At 35.7% G+C, this 20,068-nt stretch overlaps 1 protein-coding gene across 2 annotated transcripts in view; it reads right to left on the reverse strand.

The window, feature by feature from the left end:
* Positions 1-4,777: 4,777 nt before the first annotated feature.
* The window catches only part of ICE2 (interactor of little elongation complex ELL subunit 2), a 29,305-nt gene continuing 14,014 nt past the window's right edge, over positions 4,778-20,068 (reverse strand). For both annotated transcript variants that reach the window (XM_032990236.2, XM_032990235.2), the window contains exons 10-15: positions 18,992-19,170; positions 17,500-17,629; positions 11,801-11,885; positions 11,660-11,710; positions 10,368-10,623; positions 4,778-7,861 (exon numbers count right to left, since the gene is read on the reverse strand). In XM_032990236.2, the coding sequence (XP_032846127.2) occupies positions 7,670-7,861; positions 10,368-10,623; positions 11,660-11,710; positions 11,801-11,885; positions 17,500-17,629; positions 18,992-19,170 (893 nt within the window). In that variant the 3' untranslated portion in view covers positions 4,778-7,669. The remainder of the gene's footprint in view (positions 7,862-10,367; positions 10,624-11,659; positions 11,711-11,800; positions 11,886-17,499; positions 17,630-18,991; positions 19,171-20,068) is intronic.

Genomic DNA, 20,068 nt, shown 5'->3' on the forward strand with positions numbered 1-20,068 from the left:
TTAAACAAGTCAGTCTAATCAATCTTACTGTGAAGTCTGTATAGGTTACCCACAAAGAAGCCAAACAATTTCAACCGTGGTGTGAGGAGTTGTTAATTTGGAAATCACTACAAAAATCTGTTCAAAGAAGTATATGCAGCTATGCTGTAATTATACCCCCTTATCTTATTACTCTTGCTATTAACAAAGAATATTCAGAGTTGCATGAGACTACTGTCCTCCTGTCAATTGCAGGAACAGAACTGCACAACTGCAGTAGTGGATGTGTTAAGTACACTGTTCTGAAATAAATGAGTTCTGACTGCTGAGGTAGCTCTTAAGATGGCTACATGACCTGCTCAGCAGAGGGGATAAGAAGCAATGGGGATCTGACAGCTACCTCCCTCTTTTTTAAGCTCAAATTTAATCAAACTATTAAAATATTTGTTGAAGTAGTCTGTCTGCCAGGCAGTATAGCCCATACTAGACAGACTGACAAGTGACTTGTTTCAGTAGGAATTTTTTTGCATTCTTCCTGGTTTTTTATTTTTACTTTCTTGAGCAAAGATTTGGTAGGTGGAGCTTTTGAATGCAGGGAAACATCAATTGCAACAGGCCTGGCACAGGATGACACTCATACTGTTTACTTAACTATGGGATAAACAAATTTTAAAGTCTGCAATTAAGCTAAGAGCCATGAACAGACTTGAATTATTTTCAAGGTTGCATCATTACTCCAAATCTGATTTTCAGTGATGAAATAAAGTTCTAGAAAATATTCTCATTTTATTCATAGATGCTTTTAAATAGCTTCTGAAAAATACACTAGAAGCACTGATCTCCGAGTTAATTTGGCTACACTCATTATTAACATGGATATTTAGAAATTTATTTACAGAAAAATCCTTATGATTTCCTTTCTACATTATAAGTATACCAGAAGGGAGAACTGACACAAGAAGAGCTAGGGAATCTCAGTGAGACCAGCTGTGTTGCATCATTCCTTTAAAACCACAGTATGAATGCACTTACAGCAGCAGCAAACCTTGAGGAAGGCAAGATTAACAGTCACAGGCAAGACTTTGTCAGATGTATTTCGGAAAATAGTCAAGCTCTCAGGTATACAAATGCATCCTCAAGTCAGAAAATAAATCTAGAAACAGAGAGGTAAACTCTAATTGAGAATAACTGCTCTCAACAACTGATTCTGTGCCCAGATGTACAGTTTGCCACTTTTTACTTCAGATTCAGGTCTGGAAAAGCACTACACTGGTCAAAATTTTGTCTATTTTTCTTTTTTCACAGTTGATCATATAAAGATACCTGCGTATGAACCTGCGTATACACTCTGGAAGCGTACTATGAGATCACAGAAAGTCTTCACAAGGAAATGCCTAAACTTTCTGACTATATTTGTTCTAAAGATGGATAGTTATACCAATGTGACCTCCTCAGGAGCACCTTTAGTACATGTTGAATAGATAGGGAACAATCAGTACTCATTTGGCATCGCTTCATTATCTCTGATTAGCTCCTTTTCTATCTAAACATACAAATCTAACTGTTCTCATGGTGCTCACACAGGTCATTGCTAGCAAATGACTGATTGCATTTACACATTATCGGTATTGCTGGCTCCAGTCTCATGGTTGCTGTTTTTCTGAAGGCATTTGTTCCTTAAAGACTGCAATGATGCAAGAATTCATCATGGAAGGGGAGTCTTTACCTTGACGTGAGAGCTATAATTTAAAAAATATAATCTGAGTCACGTGTCCTTGAGTATCACAAGGCTTGAAACACCCTTGAAATACTCAGAAGGCTCTCAAAAATACATCAAGGTTTATTAAAACCTCACAATTATTTGAAAAGTCTAGATTTTTAAGATCAGGTTCATTACCTCTGTGCAAAGAACTCTGGCAATATCTGGCATGGTAGAGCTTGCTCTTTTTCTTTCTTCACAAATTGTATTCATTTGGCAGAAACTAAGAAACGAGAGGCACTGATGAGGTACGTGCTTATTCTTGAGGCACAGGCAGGTAACCTCACATTTCTAGCTATTCATGCTGCATTACAGCAGAGTAATCTCACGCACATGTGGTAAACATTTTAAGCTAAGTATCTCTGAGTAAGTTTTAGTGAAACTGAGATGTATTCATGCATCTTTTGGAAAAGATGGCTCTAAATATATCTGTATAACTGTAATGTGAACTACCACCATCAGCTAAAGGAAGCAGGCCTGGCTGCTTGGATTATATAGCTTTGGTCAACAATATTAGTATACTTTTCCTTTTGGTGGTTCTGAACAAGGACATTTTGCACTGGAAAAATAAGTAAATGGTTTTCCACTATTATGGCAATCAAAAATAAAAAGTGAACACCTGTAAAAACACACTGTGAATAAACAGAATGATGTGGCTCCTATATTTCACTTAAATAATCAGGAAATATGTTGCTGCGTTCTGTAGCAGCTCCTCCCTCCCCCCTGTATTCACTATTACCCACTTTTTTTCTTTCTTTCTAATATTATGTTTAAAGTGATAATGTTCTTCTAATATTTATTGAAATCTTGTAATTACAAACAATAACAAGAAAGATTGTTTCTTCTGTGTAACCTCTACTGTTACACTTCATACAAAACTACCATGATGTCTTGCGGAAGAGTAAAGCTTTCACGGCATTTTGGTTTTGCTCACTGCATAAGCATCCTTTATCAGAAGAGGTAAGTATCAATACCGAGGAGGTGCCCTGAAGTTTGCACTAGGACTGCTACTGTTTAACAATCATTACACTAAATAATTCTACAAACAATTTGGAAATTGGCAGTGTATTGTTGCAGTTCCATAAAAACAACAACAAAAAAATCCCTCTGCAAGGTACAGGACAATGGTGTCGTCTTAGTCTTACAGCTAGATGGGGACTGACTTGCTTTCAAGATATAGCTGTAAGAGCAGCCTTGAGATTATCTACAGAAGATGATCCCAGCCATTCTGAGCCTCATGAGCCTTTTTGTCAATGACAATCCTCTACCTACAAGCTAGACAGAGTGTAATTCAAATGCTCTGTGCTTAAATAGACTGTCACCTGGCCACCAAAGTTGTTTTCTGGCACTGAGAAGGAAATTTAATTTGGGATATATAATACAGCAATGTATCTTTGAAAACATTTTAATTGAGTAATTTTGGCAGAGAGTAATGGAATTTGAACTTGCAAACAAAATTTAAGAATCTCTGCAGAAAAATACAATTTAACAGCAACTAAAAAGGCAAACATACTTTTAGCACAGAGAAATATCACATATCAAGCAACGATAGTGCTTCTGGGAAGGACTGTACCCGCACATGTAAGAAAGGCTGTGTTTTGTTAAAAAAGAAGGATCTTAGTTACACAAGTTTTCAGAGAAACATCTGAAAGCTATATATTCAGCCAGACTTAGACAGGGGGAGAGACTGAAAATGCTCCAATTCCTTCTACTAGCAGAACTAAAAGCATATTAAATGGAGGTCAGCATTGAACAGTCTGAAAGACCACATCTGAACTGATTTTTATATTCTTTTGGAGACAAGCTGCTATTTAAAATACAAGGCAAGCAAATCAGAAGCAAAAGAAGTACCTCTTCAAATGGTTCAGTGTCTGCTACTGAACTTCACTGCATGGGGTTGGACAGTCAATTGCTGTTGGCAACTCCCACCTGCCAGCACAGGAACGGATGTCTGGTGATTTGGTCCCAGTTCTCTGTGCTTCCAGCTGCTAGACTACATTAGAAGACAGAGAAAAAACACAGTAAATCTACTCCTAACATATTCTACATAGACAGTGTCTATTGTATCCCTAAAAGATTTTGCAGTTAGAGAAGGTGAAGATGTTTAGCCAGTCACATATGGGAATGAAAGCAGTTCTTAAGTTCTTATGTGATGCATTAGTGCACAGTGTAACTAAAGTTTGAAAACACTTATTACTATAGAAATAAAGAAAAATTAGATTTCACAACCAACAACCTATTGCAGCTGTTCATGCCAATCAATATAAAGAACTGATAGATTTCCATGGTTTTGAATATATGTCAACCAGAAATCTCAAATGCTGGGTAACGATTCCCACCTAGTCCTCCAAAACTAAATTCAAAGTGCCTGAACATGATACCAAACTATCAATTTAATCTCATAACAAACACCAGTAAATGGGAACAACCAAACTTAGTATCAGGATCTTACAGAGCATGGAAAGTCTTATGTTCTCAGAGCATTTCTTCCATTTTTAAGGAGGTGTTCAGTGGCTCAAAGCTGAACTAGCAGCTGAGTTGATCACAAACAGAGCTTCTCAGAGGTTGATACTGGGTCCAGTCCTACTCGGTATTCCTGTAAGTCATCTGGATAATACAACAGAATCACTTTTCCCAAAGTTTGCAGATGACACCAAATGGGAGAAGAGGTAGGTAGAGCGGAGAGATGAGCCACTATTCAGAGACTTGAACATGCTGCATGTCTGGGCCAACAAGAATTGCACAAGCCTTAACAAAGATGAAGTCTTGTACCCAGAATGAAATAATGAAGCAGTCTATGCCACTGCTTGGGATTAGCACTGACTGCAAACATCTGCACTGAAAAGCTAAGAGAGAACTGAACTGAGAGATTCCTGTGAGATCAGTTTGACCAATTCTCCAGCACTTAAGAGTTTCGTGTACCTCCCCCTTTACAACCAGGTAAATCTATATAAAGAAAAAAAAATATATAACATGGGAAAAATATAACCAGAAGATCCTTAGGCTGGGTAAATTACATCTAACCAGGCTCTCCAAATGTGTATGTAAAAGATATTGTTACAGTACAGAGTGACAAAAAGTAGTAATTACATTTAAAAACAAGACATACAATTTGTAACATAAACACACACAATCCATTACAAACACAGAGTTGAAGATTGAAATTACAGGTCTCAATTGAGAGATCTGTGGAACTTCTTTTCTGATCTCAGTGGGTTGAAGCCATAAAAAGAGATCAGCATTAATTAGCTGGAGAGCAACAGTTACCTGCAGAGTCAGACCCAGGCTCACTCACTCTCCTTCATCTGTAGTTTCCCGCTTCCCCCAGCTTTACAATCTGTGCTACATTTAGGAATGTATACTTTGGTGTCATCACAACTGTCAGGGTCCCCTGTATTCCTTCCTTCTCCACAGGTAACTATCACTTCAGGAACAGTTTAAAGAACCAGTGATCCAGCAACTAATATCCAGCACATTTTCTGGCTTTACTGAAATCTGTTTTTTACCAATTGTTTTGTTTAGACGTTTTTCTTAGTTTCAAATTTCAGATGTTACTGCCTGAAATAAACATGCTATCTACTCCCCTTTCTCAGTAAACTCCTTGAAATAAAGTTTTATTTTAGATGCAAATATAAGTGGAGTATAGGTGGGATTACCAAAGTGTGATACGTGAACAAAACTGGAGTCTTTCAAACAACTAACTCATTTTAGAGCAGATTACTTCAGTCCCACTTAATCCAAAAGAAAATAATCTAATAAAACAAAACAGTGAGTTAAAAAGCCACTTCATGTGTTATATACAAACTCCAGCTTCCCTGCTTATTCTAAACAGAAAGGAAATTACAATTAGTATACTAATGTTAGTAGTATACTAGCATAGTACAATAGCATGACTATTAAGAGAATGATGCAAGTCTTTTAGGCATATAGATACATGGGTAAATAGACGATGCATTTCTAATATATGAAACTGCATTGAGAAACTAAGTTCCATACCAGTCGGGCAAAAGTTTATACAAACTGAAAACTGCTTTGAATCCCCACACAGAGTTAGTTATCTGGCAGAAATGACTCACAGCTAAAATATTCCTATTATGAGAGGTCACTAAGTGCATTTAGTATTTCAAATCAGAACTACTTGTAATTTGCAAATAGCTCTACGCCAGTTTAGCCTGTCATTAGCTTAGCACTGAAGCTAAAAGAAAAAGCCAAATAAAACAATAACCTGAATAAAACTATAAATATATCTAACAGTAGGGGAAAAAATAGTATCCGAAAATGCTCAGTATTTCCCAAAGAATTGTTTTTAATATACATTAATTGTTTAAGCCTGCTTTATAAAAAATTATCTTCTGGATTTTCTAACAGGTATACCCCAGTAAACAATTTAAAAATTCTTTTTACTTTCATGACATTAAAATGTGTCACATCAAGCCCCAGTGAGCAGAAGAATGTTTTATCAGATGTGCGTACTTCGTAACTTCCTTAGTTCATACAAAAGATTGGAAGAACATTTTTAAGGCCTTTGTTTTTTGTGTTAGCAGTTTAAGCATGCATGCAAACTGCTCTCCAGAACGTCACTGGCTCAGATATTTTAAAATAATTTTGTTGTTTAAAAGGCAAAAATGGGAAAGACTTTATTGGACTAATTCTTGAAGCTTGCAAGAACTCATGTGCTCTTCTAAAAACAATACTCTTAATAAAGGAAAATAGAGGTAGAAGTCAAGAAAACACAAAACAGAAGCAATGATAGAGATTATAATTTTCAAGCGTCAATTTCAAGGATTGTTTCTGTTGAAATTGTTTGACAAAACACCGAATGTATGTACCATAAAATAGCTGTTATGCAGAGAAATCTTCTCTCACAAGCAATCATGTTAGTTACAAACACATCACAGAATACAGTGTGTTTATATACTAATATTCAAAACAAGTTTAATTTTTCCACACACATATTCACTAGGAAACCGCATGTCATCACATAGATTGGCCTTTTCATAGACAGTAAGTATTCTCTTTTCCTAACTTCACTCTGTCAGTTTGGCTCTAAATTTCAAGCAAACTGCTGATGTACAGTCTGATTGTGTTTCTGGAACCATGACTAAGGCCTTGATCCTATCACTTGCTCCTCCAGGCAAAACTTTATGCCTCAGGTAAGCACTACTGCATACCAGCGTGCAATCTGATATGAGATTTAGACTGTGTACCCATTCAGTAATACAGTAAATAACTGCAATATTCATTTTTGAAGACATGTCAGAATCAATGCAATTTTTTTGGAAATTGTTTTGGGGAAGAATAAAAATATGTATTTTAACTGTCCAGCTGTTCTGAACTTATGAACTCCTAAGTTCCCTAGTGCAAATTTATGGCACATACTAGTCAAAGGAACGCATCTTTTGTTCCCCAAACCTCATCTGTTAGATCATCCTAAAGAGAAAGCTGGTAGACACTGTGTGTTAAAAGGATTAAGCAAATAAATCCAAGTTGTTCCCCATATGCACACTACACAAAGTAAAACACAAGCTTAAATTATGTCAAAATAAAAATCTGTAGTGATTCTGGAAGAACTAAGAAAGCTGAAAATCTATTTTTCTTCTTGTTATATGATATCAGATATTGCCATTGACCACTGCTTCATTCTTCGAGCTGTAGTTTTTCTACAAAAATCATGAGACCGACAGAAGATACACTTTTGTCCCCTAACCTCAGCTGCAGACACTTGCTCTTTTTTCCTCTGCCTGAATTTGAGATTTTCACTTGAAATGTGTCCACTGAGGTAAAATAGGGTTAAAGGTTTATAGAATGTTTCAGCTACTGAGCCATTTCCCCTGCCAGCTTATTCTGGATCCTTTGAAGCTGTAAGAAAGCCTCAGATTTTTTGTTTCGTCTTGTCCTTCTCCAGGCCATACTTATCACAGCATGGTTCAGCTATTCCTGCTTCAGTTGCATTTTGTTGTACTTCATTTTCCTCTTCTTTGTCATTCTTTGTTTGCAGTAATTCTTCAGTTTCTTTGCAGCCACACCTTTATTTCTAGCAGGCTTAGTCCAATTGCCTTTTGTTTCCATAGCTACTGGCTTTCCCTCATAGGGTGTGTCCGACTGTCCTTTCGCCCCAGTCATCTAGAAACGTATGGGGAGAGAATAAAAAAAAAACACCAAACTAGAATTAATAATCCTAAATCTGTATTAAGCACAAACACATCGAACTACCTTCAGAGAATTGCCTTCTGCTTCTTGTCACTCCAGCCAGACTCAGAGGCCACATCTGGACTGAGCAACAGGCACATCTGGTCTTCCTGCCACCACTCAGATCTGACCAATCCTGCCTCTTTCTTGCCTACATGCCTGGGTTTCCTTCTGGCAGAAACTAAAGTGCATGAAGTAATTAAGAACTGATGCACAACCCTATTTTGCCCTTGTGTGAAGTCAGGATGTGGCTAAAAAAATATAACTGGGCCTAAAAAGCATCCCACAGTCCACAAAGCTAGGCATAGTTAGCATTTACACAAATGTTGTCTTTTACACAAATGAATAAATCTATGCTAAAGAAAAATAATGCTTGAAAATTTTCTTACTTTTACAGTGTCGTACTACCTGTTCAAAATATTAGACATGAGAATGGGATCTTTAGGGAATTTCCAAAGCAAGATATGCATCACATATTCACCATCATTAATGACAAACCAGGTTGGATTCCTAAAAAATTTCCACAGAATTTCTATCAAGAGCTTCTTTAGATGCAGACAATTAATTCTTCTCATAAATAAATTCTATTCTAAAACCAGCAGCAACAACAAACAGATGTTAGTGACTTTTAGGCTATATTAACTTTTAGTTGTCCTAATGATGCCTGGAAGGACTATCACATTCAAACATCAAAACATTTTATTTCTTTAGATTTAACTACACTCTGAAGAAACGTAGAATAGAAATGCAATATAAGGTTGCTCATTTGGAGCAAAAAGGAGTAAGCCATTCATGCACAATTTTATATTCATGTCCAAGACAGAAAAATGTTTTTTTCCTAAATTAAGGTACTCCCATGCCTCTAGACAAAGTATATATGCCTCTATATGAAACAACACATTATTCTTATTTTAGAAACAATATTGCATATATATCATTATCAATGTTTCACTGTATAGTAAACAGCATACCAATGGGAACTTAAGTTTCTGTAAGTTAAGGAAGCCACCTGAATTGCAATGAAAGTTTTTTCAAATGTGAAGGAGTTCAGAGCAACCAAGAGACAGGGGATCAATGGCAATTTGTCCGACTGAGCTAACAGTCTTCCGAGGACCAAAAGGAAACCTTACTTATGCTGCAGAGAATCACTGTTATCCCTATATGAACTTCATTTAAAATTGCAAACAACCAAGAAAAGATCCAAGATGATCCACCGTAGCTACTGAAATCAGAAATCAATAACTTAAGACATAAAAGACTTCAGAGTGGCATGAGGGGACTGATGAAAATACTTAAACTTTCAGTAGAGTAACGTTGTTTGGTTTTCAGTCTTGCCATAAGATTATTCCATACCTAGTAATGTAAAATCTGACAACTTTTTTTTTTTTTTTTTTTTTGGTGTGGCCAATTTGCTTGCAATCTCTCTTGTCTGCGTAAGATTTCAGGTGTCAAATACTACAGTGGAGTGCTCATTGTTGTCTCCACAGAGGAAGCACTAATTTGGAGCCTTCTTCTCTATATGGCTACTTATTTTCACTAAGCTGGTTATAATTTAATGTTAGGCCTCCAAGACATGTCAGTTCCTGCTGAAATACCTCAACAAGTTCAAGATTTTGAGATGTGGGGGAAAGACAGATGGACAAGTGGAGATGAAGGAGAGAATGAAAAAAACAAGAAACTAAGTTAAAAGGTCCTTCCTGAAATTATTTGAAGAAAAAGTACATCAACAAAAAGCACCATCAGAGAGGCAAAACTAGAAAATCCTTATAAATGCAAGTATTCTGGCTGCACTGCAAGCTTATCAATTACAAAGCTTTTAATTAAGCCAAACGCTATATTCTTTTTGCTGTCCAAAAAGTATTATTAGCTCACATAAAAGAGGCAAAACTTCATTTTGAAAGAATTCTGCCATCAAACAGGGAAAAAAAAAAAGAGTGTAATTTTTAAAAAAAAACCCACTTACTGTATCACAGAGAACTGTAATAAGAGCTCAGTGGAAGAGACTCTCACAGTAGAATTTACCTTATCTCATTTTAACTGTCTACAGTTGTGCTAATCATCTTTACTGCTGTAGTCATTAATGAGAAAATGACAACTCTACATAAGTGAGTGCTACAATCTATTTAAGAGGCACATCCTGGTGTGGAGATGCATCTTAGAAATATTGTATTTCCCTGTTAACAGCACAGCCACCTTAAACATTGTTCTTCTTTACTCTACTGTTTAAAGCTAGGTGAGATGAATCTCACTGTTTCTTTTTTTTTTTTTTTTTTTTTTTTTCAGGAAAAAGGCACTCCTGCTCTTGGTAGTGGATCCAGAATTCTAAAGGGTGTGTCTGACCTCTGCAGATGACAGATAAACAGACTAGCTATATCCAAGGGACTGAAATAGATTATTTCAAAACCATTAATCTCTTTTTTCCATCAAACGTGATACTGACCTGTTTCCACATGGCTTCCTGGGGTGCAGGTGGAAAGGTGCATGGCACTCTTCCGCGATTTATGTGATAGGGCAAAGGGAGGCTGGGATCTAGCGGCACCCATGGGACTGAAAGCGTGGCAGGTACAGGAGGCAGATCACAATGAGCTTTATGTAAGTTGTACGATGCTCTCGTCGTCTTGTCAAGAGAACTCCTGTAGATTGCAACTGATGAATCTCCTGAAGCATGAGTCAATAAATAAGAACCCTCCTGCAAACTAAAAAGGTAAATTAAAAATGAAAAGTATAATTTAAATGGTTTTGGTTTGCTTCATTTGATCAGGCCAGCGATTAAGTTCTTAATGCGAAAGCAAAACATCTTTAGATATTTATTTATCAGTCCCTGTTTTATAAAAAAACTATGGTCAAAAAAGCATGAATTAAACTGCACTGATAAATACATACTAATTCATGTATTCGTAATATAGTAATTTATCATCAATGTACAGATTGTTACCATATTCAACAAAACAACTAGGCATACACTGAAAACCACCCATATTTGGAAAACTAGAATTCTTTAACCAGCACCTTACAAAGCATAATGCATATATGGACACAGACACAAAGAAGAGACATGCTTTAAATACATGCAGGATTACACAGGTTTCCAGGAAGACAAATGTCAACCAGCTGACCATATGAAAAATCTTATTCACAAATGGCAAAACTACAGAAATTATTAAGTGCAGGAAACTCTTCTGTAATTCCAATTAAAAGGCTTCACACCTGGCGCAAGAAACCTGCTTCATAAAAAAAAATTAAAAGACACTTGCAAACCGAAAGCCTTAAAGTAGTTAAATAAATAAAGAAAAGAAAGGAGCAAGAGAAAGACATATGCTGTTGTAAATCAAGCTAAGCAGAAGGGAACACAAACAGTATTATTTCTACAGATTAAGCAAAAAGACTAACAAACAACAGAAGTCCAAATTTTAAATGTCAGCTTACGTACATAGTATTTCACAACAATTGTGAACAATTTAATCAGTTCAGAAGTGTCCAGTCACCTCTCAATTTAAGTGGTTCATAAAAATCAAATTCTTATTCTTTTGCATCGTTTATACAAAACCTGTAACCCTAAGAACATTTTTACACAGTACTGGATTATGCTATGCTAGACCTAAAAGAATCTGTAAAGTATTTTGTGCATCTGCAGAAATAAAACCAAACAGTAGACAAGCATTCTACAGAAGAAAAGAAGATGAGCTGGGTAATGTTGCAAATAAATACAATGAACAAGAATGGAACACTTACTCGGACACTTTCTTCAAAATGTGATTAAGTATATTTAATGAATTTGCAGGCCTGTGAAAAAAAAATTACAAAAGTAGTAACTTAAAAGGCTTGTTAGAGTTTCAAATTCATTGCTAGAAAAAAAATACTAAAAATACTCACTTAATCAATACAAGTTTTTCTTTTAACATTTCTGGAGAAATCTTTTCTAGCATAATAAGCTTTGATGTAAAAGCATCAATACGTCCTGAAAAATATTAATTCCATTAATATACTAAAAATAAGAGAACAAATGCAAAACCACAATTTGCAGACCTAAGGCATTTTAGAATAAATAAAAAGTGGTGGTCTTTTACAGTGTAGAACTGTGAAAAGTATTTATCAATGTTGCACAGTAATGGAAAGCAAAATGTATAGCTGCTTTAAGTACAGACATCTTTATTTGGGCTGTCTTTCTAAATCAGGGAAATACCCATGAATCCAGCAAATCTTACATCTTGGATGATGTCTGGGATATACAACCTCATTTTGCCACAGCCTTAATCTCCTCAGATAGTTTGTATCTTCTCAAGTTCTTTTGATCCTTGTCACTATGCCTCTCTTTACTGGACAGATCATGAAAGTTAATCTTTTAAAACAAATTTACCTCTGAGTAAATTTGAGTAAAAAAAAAAAAAACTTTTTTTTCTATTCCGATAGGTTATATGAACAGTTGTGTTGTTTGATTCTCTGGGGATTATGTACCTTCGCCTCTTGATTTATTTTTTCTCCTCACCTGAAAAATTACAATTTATAATTCAGGCCTTTTTCATGACAAATTGTTAAAGGCTATTTGTCTTTCCTATAGGAGCAAAAATTCAAAGCTCTACTTATCACATTTTTAAAATAAAGGCTGTCAAGAACAGTTTAGCCCACATTTTCACTTGATAAGCAATAAAGATCATTAGCACAGCTTGTACACTGATGTGGTGACAGTGCCTTACCTTCAGGTTCTCTCTCATGTTGAGGTTTTCCCAGAAATCTGTTCTATTCCACCTCCCACAAGGATGAGGGAAAGGCAGCATAATGAAATATGACCTACTCAGTGGAATTTACTGCCTTACTGCAAATCTGCTCCCATAGGAAGTGTACATGCTTCAATTGTACAGATAAAAATGCTAATCAAAAGCATTTCACATTCCAAGCTAAACATTACTATCAATTCCTTATGTGATGTGTAAGAAGATCGAGTAAGAACTCCCTTTTTAACAAATTTTAAAAAAATGCACCAGGACAAGTTATTTCTCGTAAACACTGTACATTTGTTACTTTTCTTGATATCAGTGTTTCATGCAAGACTAAGCAGCTAGGTTTAATATTCTGCATTGCTGACTAGAGGAAAAGAAATCTGAACTCATTATTAAAAAACCCCCATCTCTTCATGTTCTCCATTCCTTATCAGCCTCCAATCAGAAACTTGTCCATTTCTAAACTCATTGACAGCACAGCTGGGGAAAAAAAAAAAAATCTATGAACTACTCATACCTAATTTATATTACTGTATCTTGTATTTGAGAAGTGACTAAACACTGGACATTCAGTAAGGTACCCATACAGTAAGTACTTCTTTCCAACCCATTTTTCAAATAATCTTTATTTAAAGGCCACTATTACCCTATTGAACTGAAGGTAAACTGTTCTTTTTGCTGTAAGTTTTGCTTAGGCACTTAATACAAGTAAGTGAATAATGGTCGGGGTAAAATGTTCCCATTAATCAGCAAAGCTTATCACAACTTTATTTACTGCTTATATCAAGTACAAATATCTTATTGGGGAAACAGCATGTCACAGAGATTATTTCCTTTGCAGATGCAGTATTTCCTATGTGAGTAGCAAGTGGACTTAAATCAAAAACCAAGCAAGGTGCTCTACTAGCAAGAGGAAGACAGCACTCAAGTTTGTTTGATAATAGTATCTCTGCGTGTGTGCAAAAAATCACTACCTACTTTGAGAATGTACAAATTAAAAAAATTCTCCTTTATATAACACCTTGCAATGTCTGCAGGAGGCCATAGTTTTACACTTTTGTTTTTCTTCTCAACCACTCAGCTGGCAGCGCTGCTGAGTCACTGCACTGAGCTATGAAATTCCTCCCTCAGTCCCACAGAGCAACGCGACACTGAAGAACTACTCCAAACAATTATGGGGCACAGACCAAGGTCCAAAGAACCTTTCACCTATACTTATTTGGCAATACAAAAGATTGTTGAGACAGTGAATTAAGTTCCTTCAAGATCCAAGAACTCCTAAGCAATTTAACACTGAGGTCTAGTACATGTTCAAAACTTCAACTTTAGAGGTTTCACTTAAGATCTACGTAGTCTCAGAACTGTCTGAACAAGAATGTAAGTTGTAGATAGAGTGTCAGGAATGGTAAGATCACATTTTCAAACAGTTGTTCCATACTTCCACACTCATACGGTGGGGTAAATTTAAAGAGAGCAATACGCCTATGGCTCTACTATGGCTGATTTAAAAATTCCTTTATTGTAGGACATGACATTTCACTTAAAATAACAGCATGATCTAAGAAGTCGAGTCTGTCTTTCTACTTACACCAAACATGATAGCAGTAGTCTTACTTTGAGATAAAAGATAAATGAAAATGAATGAGATACTCACCCCATTTTAAGCTGTCCATAATACAGGAAAATTATCATCCCTAAGTGTATTGTCCCCAGAGTTTCAGAACAAAGCTTTCTGTTTCAAAGAATCACCTAACTAAATCAGAATACTTGCAACATTGTATTTTTCACAGCTCCCCAGAAATACAAATTGAAAGAATTTTACAGCTACAGAGCAGTATTTCTCAATGAGAATTCAATATTTCTTAAGGAGAACAGAAAGAATACCGAAGTAGAATATGATAACAATTTCCTATTAAAAGCTGTGGTAGACACTCTTTCATAAAATGAATCATGTACTTCCACATATGTCTTTTTAACTACCTCTATTAGAAACTACATGGTGGTACCAAAAATCTGCAGTCCCCAATTTGTCTACCTGAACAAATTTCATATTCTGTCAGTATCAAAAGTTAGTGACATGCTGAGAGTCCAACTTGGTATCTGTAATAGACTTTTTTTTTTTTTTTTCCCCCTCTAAATAGTGGTGGGAGGGGCCCTGCACCACATGCAGGGAGTACTGATTTACTGTGCAGGACAGTGACAACCCACAGTAATTCTGTGCTTCCTCAGAGCACACAAAAAATTCCTGGGCTTCCTCAGATCCCCGAGTTTGCTCCTAGAAGCAGCGCACCCAAGAGCTGACAAATAAACATCACTGGAATAACCAGTGTTTTTAAATCCCAACAATTTTTTCTCCCAAGCACACGAACAGAGAGCGTGTCGGAGGCTGGGCTGCTGAAGCCTGCCAGCCCGTTTCAAGGCTAGCAGGTACGTATGAAAGAGACACTCAGGAACCTCCGTATCAGACGGGGATGGCTGCTTATGCCACAGCAACTCCTGCCGCACGCACGCAGCCTGCTCTCTTCTACATTCCTGAGAGCCTCTATAAAAAGGGGTGTTGGCCGGATGATCTGTCTGCAAACTTCTGCACGCAAGTCATACCTTAGGTATCCTGTAACTGATGGGCGATTAGATAGGCAAGCATTCTTTCAGTTTGTTCTCTCTGTAAACAGATTAGCCCTCTCTCTAGTACTGCTACTTCCTCACACTGCTTTTGACTCTGGAAACATGAATAAAATGTTGGTAAAATTTTCTACAGGGGGCTAAATTTCAGTGCAATTCAGTATACTGTCCTGCTTGTTAAGAAAAAAAAAAAAAGAGTAAGAAATGTTTCAGTACTGTATATTAAGGTATAATTAGAAATGGAGAACTGTGTGCATAATTATCTCTGTGAGGTTCTTTTTTTTTAGAGAAGAGAAAAACCACAGCAAATATTGCTTTGAAAATTTAAAATCTGAAACTTAATTTTCATTAAGTATGGACAGCAGACAAAGAGGCAATTAGCAAAACTATCACCTCAAATTTATTAGATTTCACATAAACCTTATACTTCTATGATAACATGCAAAGCTTGTACATAAAAATTAGGGGAGAACTCAGCAATTCTAAAATAGTACTCTGATATGAGCCACTAACAGCAGAAGTGTAATTCAGTGCACAAGTGGAAAGCCTAGGCAACCACAGGCCACAACTGCTGCCATAACGACCAGAACAACAGAGAATTTTTCTACAACAAGAAAGCAAACCAGTCCCGACTACAGAACATTAATTCACTGTACAAACAGGACTGCCCTCACTCCATAGCAAGTGCCAAACATATTCTAAAATGCATTTTCCCTTTTAAAACCTTATTAATTACAAGATAATTGGTAACAGAGGAGCTCTCCATATATTACGAGGGTTGTTAAAATAATCTGGCCACATTCTTTATATGCATCATTTTCTCTACAGAACATAAGTATCCTGCCAGACATAAAAAACTTTCCTGACATTTAAAATGTCATTGTACAAGCATGAATACAGCATTTTCTACAAGACATTTGTTAATGAAGCCTTCCTTATAATGCTGCATTCCTAGTGCGCTTGGTTTATGCAATTTTTGGACAAATGGCCTTCACAAGTAAGATATTTTTCTGCTAATATTTTCAAGCTTTTTGTCTCTGCTTTATTGTCTTTTTATTTTCTATGTTCTGAATTAAAGCTGTGATATCTTCTACAGGAGATTTATAGTTTCCTGTTTCATTCTCACTGACTGTATGTTATTTCTCATTCACAGATTCTACATTATCTCCCGTTTCCATCTGCTGCATGACACAGGACAAGGAGTATCAAGACCATTCCCTTTGACAGGGATGTTTCAAGTCATATCATGTATTAGAAAATTAAATTTCACGAATCAGTTAGATATAGACAATGGAAACCTGGAAAATGGGTTTGCTGGAGTAAGATCAGACAGTGTTCAGAACTCCTGAGGAATATCATAGCTATGGAAAGAAGTTTTCAATAAAATTATGCTATTTATTTTAATTATTCTTGTTAGGAATTTAATTTCTGCGAAGTCAGAAAAATATTTCCAGTACCTTAGATATGAGACACATGTACACTTGTTTTCAAAGGATGTAATTCCTCTTACTTCTGAATGACAGAACTTGGTTTAGCCCTGTCTTACTTGTTTTTCCTCATTCTCTTGTATCTTATCTGTCTACATGTTATCAGTGTAGAAATATGAAGATTACTGCCTGTTTTCAAAGAAAAAATAAGTAACATTTGACCTCTTCCCATACTGCAAGCTCAAAGCCCAAGGAATCAGTATCCTCTAAGCCACATATCTGGTGCTCTGTTTGTCTTCTATTTTGGTATATAATAGAAAATTTATTTAAAATTATTTCACAAAATGGTAAGATATTTTGTAGCTCATATTTCATCATGAAATGTTTTTACCTCTCCTGAGTTAATTCTTGTTGTATATGACTCATTTAAAAAAAAAAAAAAAACAACAAACCAAAAAACCCCCCTCCCCTCAAAAATCTGAGATAAAATCATGAAGATTACTGACTTCAGAGAATTAAATTCACAATTACAGACACATTTGTCTTTCAAAGGCCAATAAATGCAGTTCTTGAGAACAAAGATTACTGGATGCTATTAATCTAAACCCAAAGTTGAAATATCCTTATTCACCACCCAATAGAAATTTTAGACAAAGTGTTTATTTAAGATAAAAGTGAAAACCAAAAATAGAAAGTTAAAATAAATAAGGACACATGGAATATACCTTTAACAAATACTTTTCTATTATTCTATGACTATTCAGACATACATGTTTCTTCAGCAAAAATCAACACATGAACTTACCAATATAAAATAGGCATTCAGAATGCAACATACTCTCTGTCCACAACCGACATACTTCACTTTCTGTAAGAGCTTCGACACCGTAATAGGCTTGGTATTCCAGTTTTGGCAACAGGAATATTGGAATAAGCTATAAAAATAAAGATACAAGAAAAAACACCACTCACTATCCAAAAAAAAAATGCCCACAGTCGAAGTACATTTTGCAATTGATAATCATCATAGTTTCTCACTACAGCTGAAACATCTCACAGATCTTGTATGATGGCTCACATTCCATGAAACACACAGTACAGACACTGGACTACAGAGACTCTACAGAGAGGAAGGCAAAATGGATCGAAAGAAAAAAAAAAAAAAGCCTAGGCAAGCTTTTACAAACAATACATGTTTGCCCTTAAATAATTTTACCCTGCAGCTAAATTAATTGGAAGTTCACACTTCTGTGCTCCACTGCCCTCTGCAGGAACTTAAGAAAAATACACCACTGTGTTTCTTATTTACTCATTACTAGTGGAATCCTGCCATTTATTCCCCTTGTCAGTCTCACTTGAAATTAGAACCTAATGCTTGTAGCCTCATCTGAAATCAGAAGCTAACCCTTGTGTGTTAACACTAAGAGAGAAAATATGAGCCTCTTCTCACTGACAAATCACAGTTAAAATTTCAGCAGGAACTTTAAAAAATAAACAGTGCTCAGTTTCTGATTAACAAACTAAGCATCTATTCACAGGCATTTATAAGCAATGGATCAACAGCAAAGAGATGGTTTTTCTTCAAAATAAGTTTCTGAGCATGGAGCCTTAGCATGTAATCAGAGTTAAAAAGTTCTATTTCCATTTCAGCAAAGCTTAAACACCTCACAAAATGCCTGTCTACCATACTTCTGGTATTCTGCAAAGGGAAGGACCACATCAAATTTGTTGAATGATTCAAAGGACTCCTGACAAAATAATAACTTACTGAGGATCCCAGAATAAGCTTTCCTACACTATAGTCTTTTCAATCAGAATGAATAGGATTTCTTTTTATCTTTAATTGTGTCCTCTGATGTTCATTCTATCTCCTATTTCTCTGCTTAACTAGGCATAATAGCAAGGCTGAATCCTGCTTGAAAGTATGATCATGAACATTCTCAGAGCCTTGGGCCAAAAACCTAATTACTGCATTAACTTTTAAGAATAGTTCAAACTGACATTACTTTACATAATTACCCATGCATATTACTGTAATGCAGTTGTAGTAAAAAATGCAGAATCCCAATCACATTTGCTTATCTTCTCATCAAGTAGGTTTAAAGAAATCACAAGTTACTCTTCCTACACCAAATATTTACTTAAAGAAGACAACACACACTGTAGAGATATAATTAAATGTACTAATTGTCTGAGTGAAAACACAAATGCTATGAAGGGCTGGGAACCCCAGAGATGCCAGTTGAGCACAACTGTTTAAAAAGGCAAAACAAAACAGCTGACAGCAAAGTCTGTACCTTTTGGGCTTTTTTCTTTTTATGGTATCGTGGCAATGACTTCACTTTTTGCACACTGCAACGCACAAGTAACAACAGATCATTCAAACTAAATAGCTTATACACAAGGTTGCCATCCTGAGGGGCTTTATACTCTGAAGGATCCTCTTCAAGTATCTGAAGTTCATTTGGCAGCTTTCCTACAGAAAATAAATAAAGCAGAAAATTACAACCTTTCACACTCTTTACCATGAAACTAACTGGCTTTCTTCTCTTGCAGTAGGTTTACTTTTTTTTTTTTAATAGGATGTGTTTGGTTTCTTAATATTTTGAGGTCAAAACCAAAATGTCTGCTACAACTTTTAAAAAGTATATTTTTTAATATTCTCCCATATTCTATCCTAATTATTAGATTTCTTATACAAACAGAGCTGTAAGACATTGTTCTTTTACAGATTAAGTTCAAAGGCTGGTTTTTAAGCCACAGTCTCTCAACGCAACAGAGACAAAATTTTTTTTTTATAATAAATGCTCGAGAGCCACCATCCATTCATCAGTTACTGCAATAACTCAAGCGTCAGGTTTAGATGGTAACATAAGCCTCTGTTCCAAATTCAGTTTGCTTCAACTTCAATACTTGCATATTCAAAAGAAATACTTATTAGATCTCCAAGTGCAGCTTTGAGGTAGGTTAACAAACATCCCTGCATCCCTTTGAGATTATTTTCAATATTTTGCTAAAATAACAAGAATAAACTTCAACTTAAGATTATTTATTGAAAATTTATCAAGTTCTGGTTTTTGTGCTGCAGAAATATGGAAATACTTGTCAGAACTACAACTACAAATAGGTATTGCTGTAGTGCTATGAATATATTTAACATTAAGTTTAGAGTTTATGTGTATGTTTGAATAAATGTATACTGTGTGAGATATCATCCAAGTGACCAGAAATAGTTTCCTGTTAGTAAAGTATTTAACTTAGTTCTGGCTTTCTGCAAAAAAGATGCATAGAGGTTTATCAGCTTGCTATAGAACTTTCAGTTTGTAGAATTATGCTTCCTATTGTTTCACAGTCACACTTCAGCATCTTAGCAA

The sequence above is a fragment of the Tyto alba genome, unplaced genomic scaffold (genome assembly GCF_018691265.1).
Source record: "Tyto alba isolate M040663 unplaced genomic scaffold, T.alba_DEE_v4.0 Super-Scaffold_41, whole genome shotgun sequence".
Taxonomy (NCBI): Eukaryota; Metazoa; Chordata; class Aves; order Strigiformes; family Tytonidae; genus Tyto; species Tyto alba.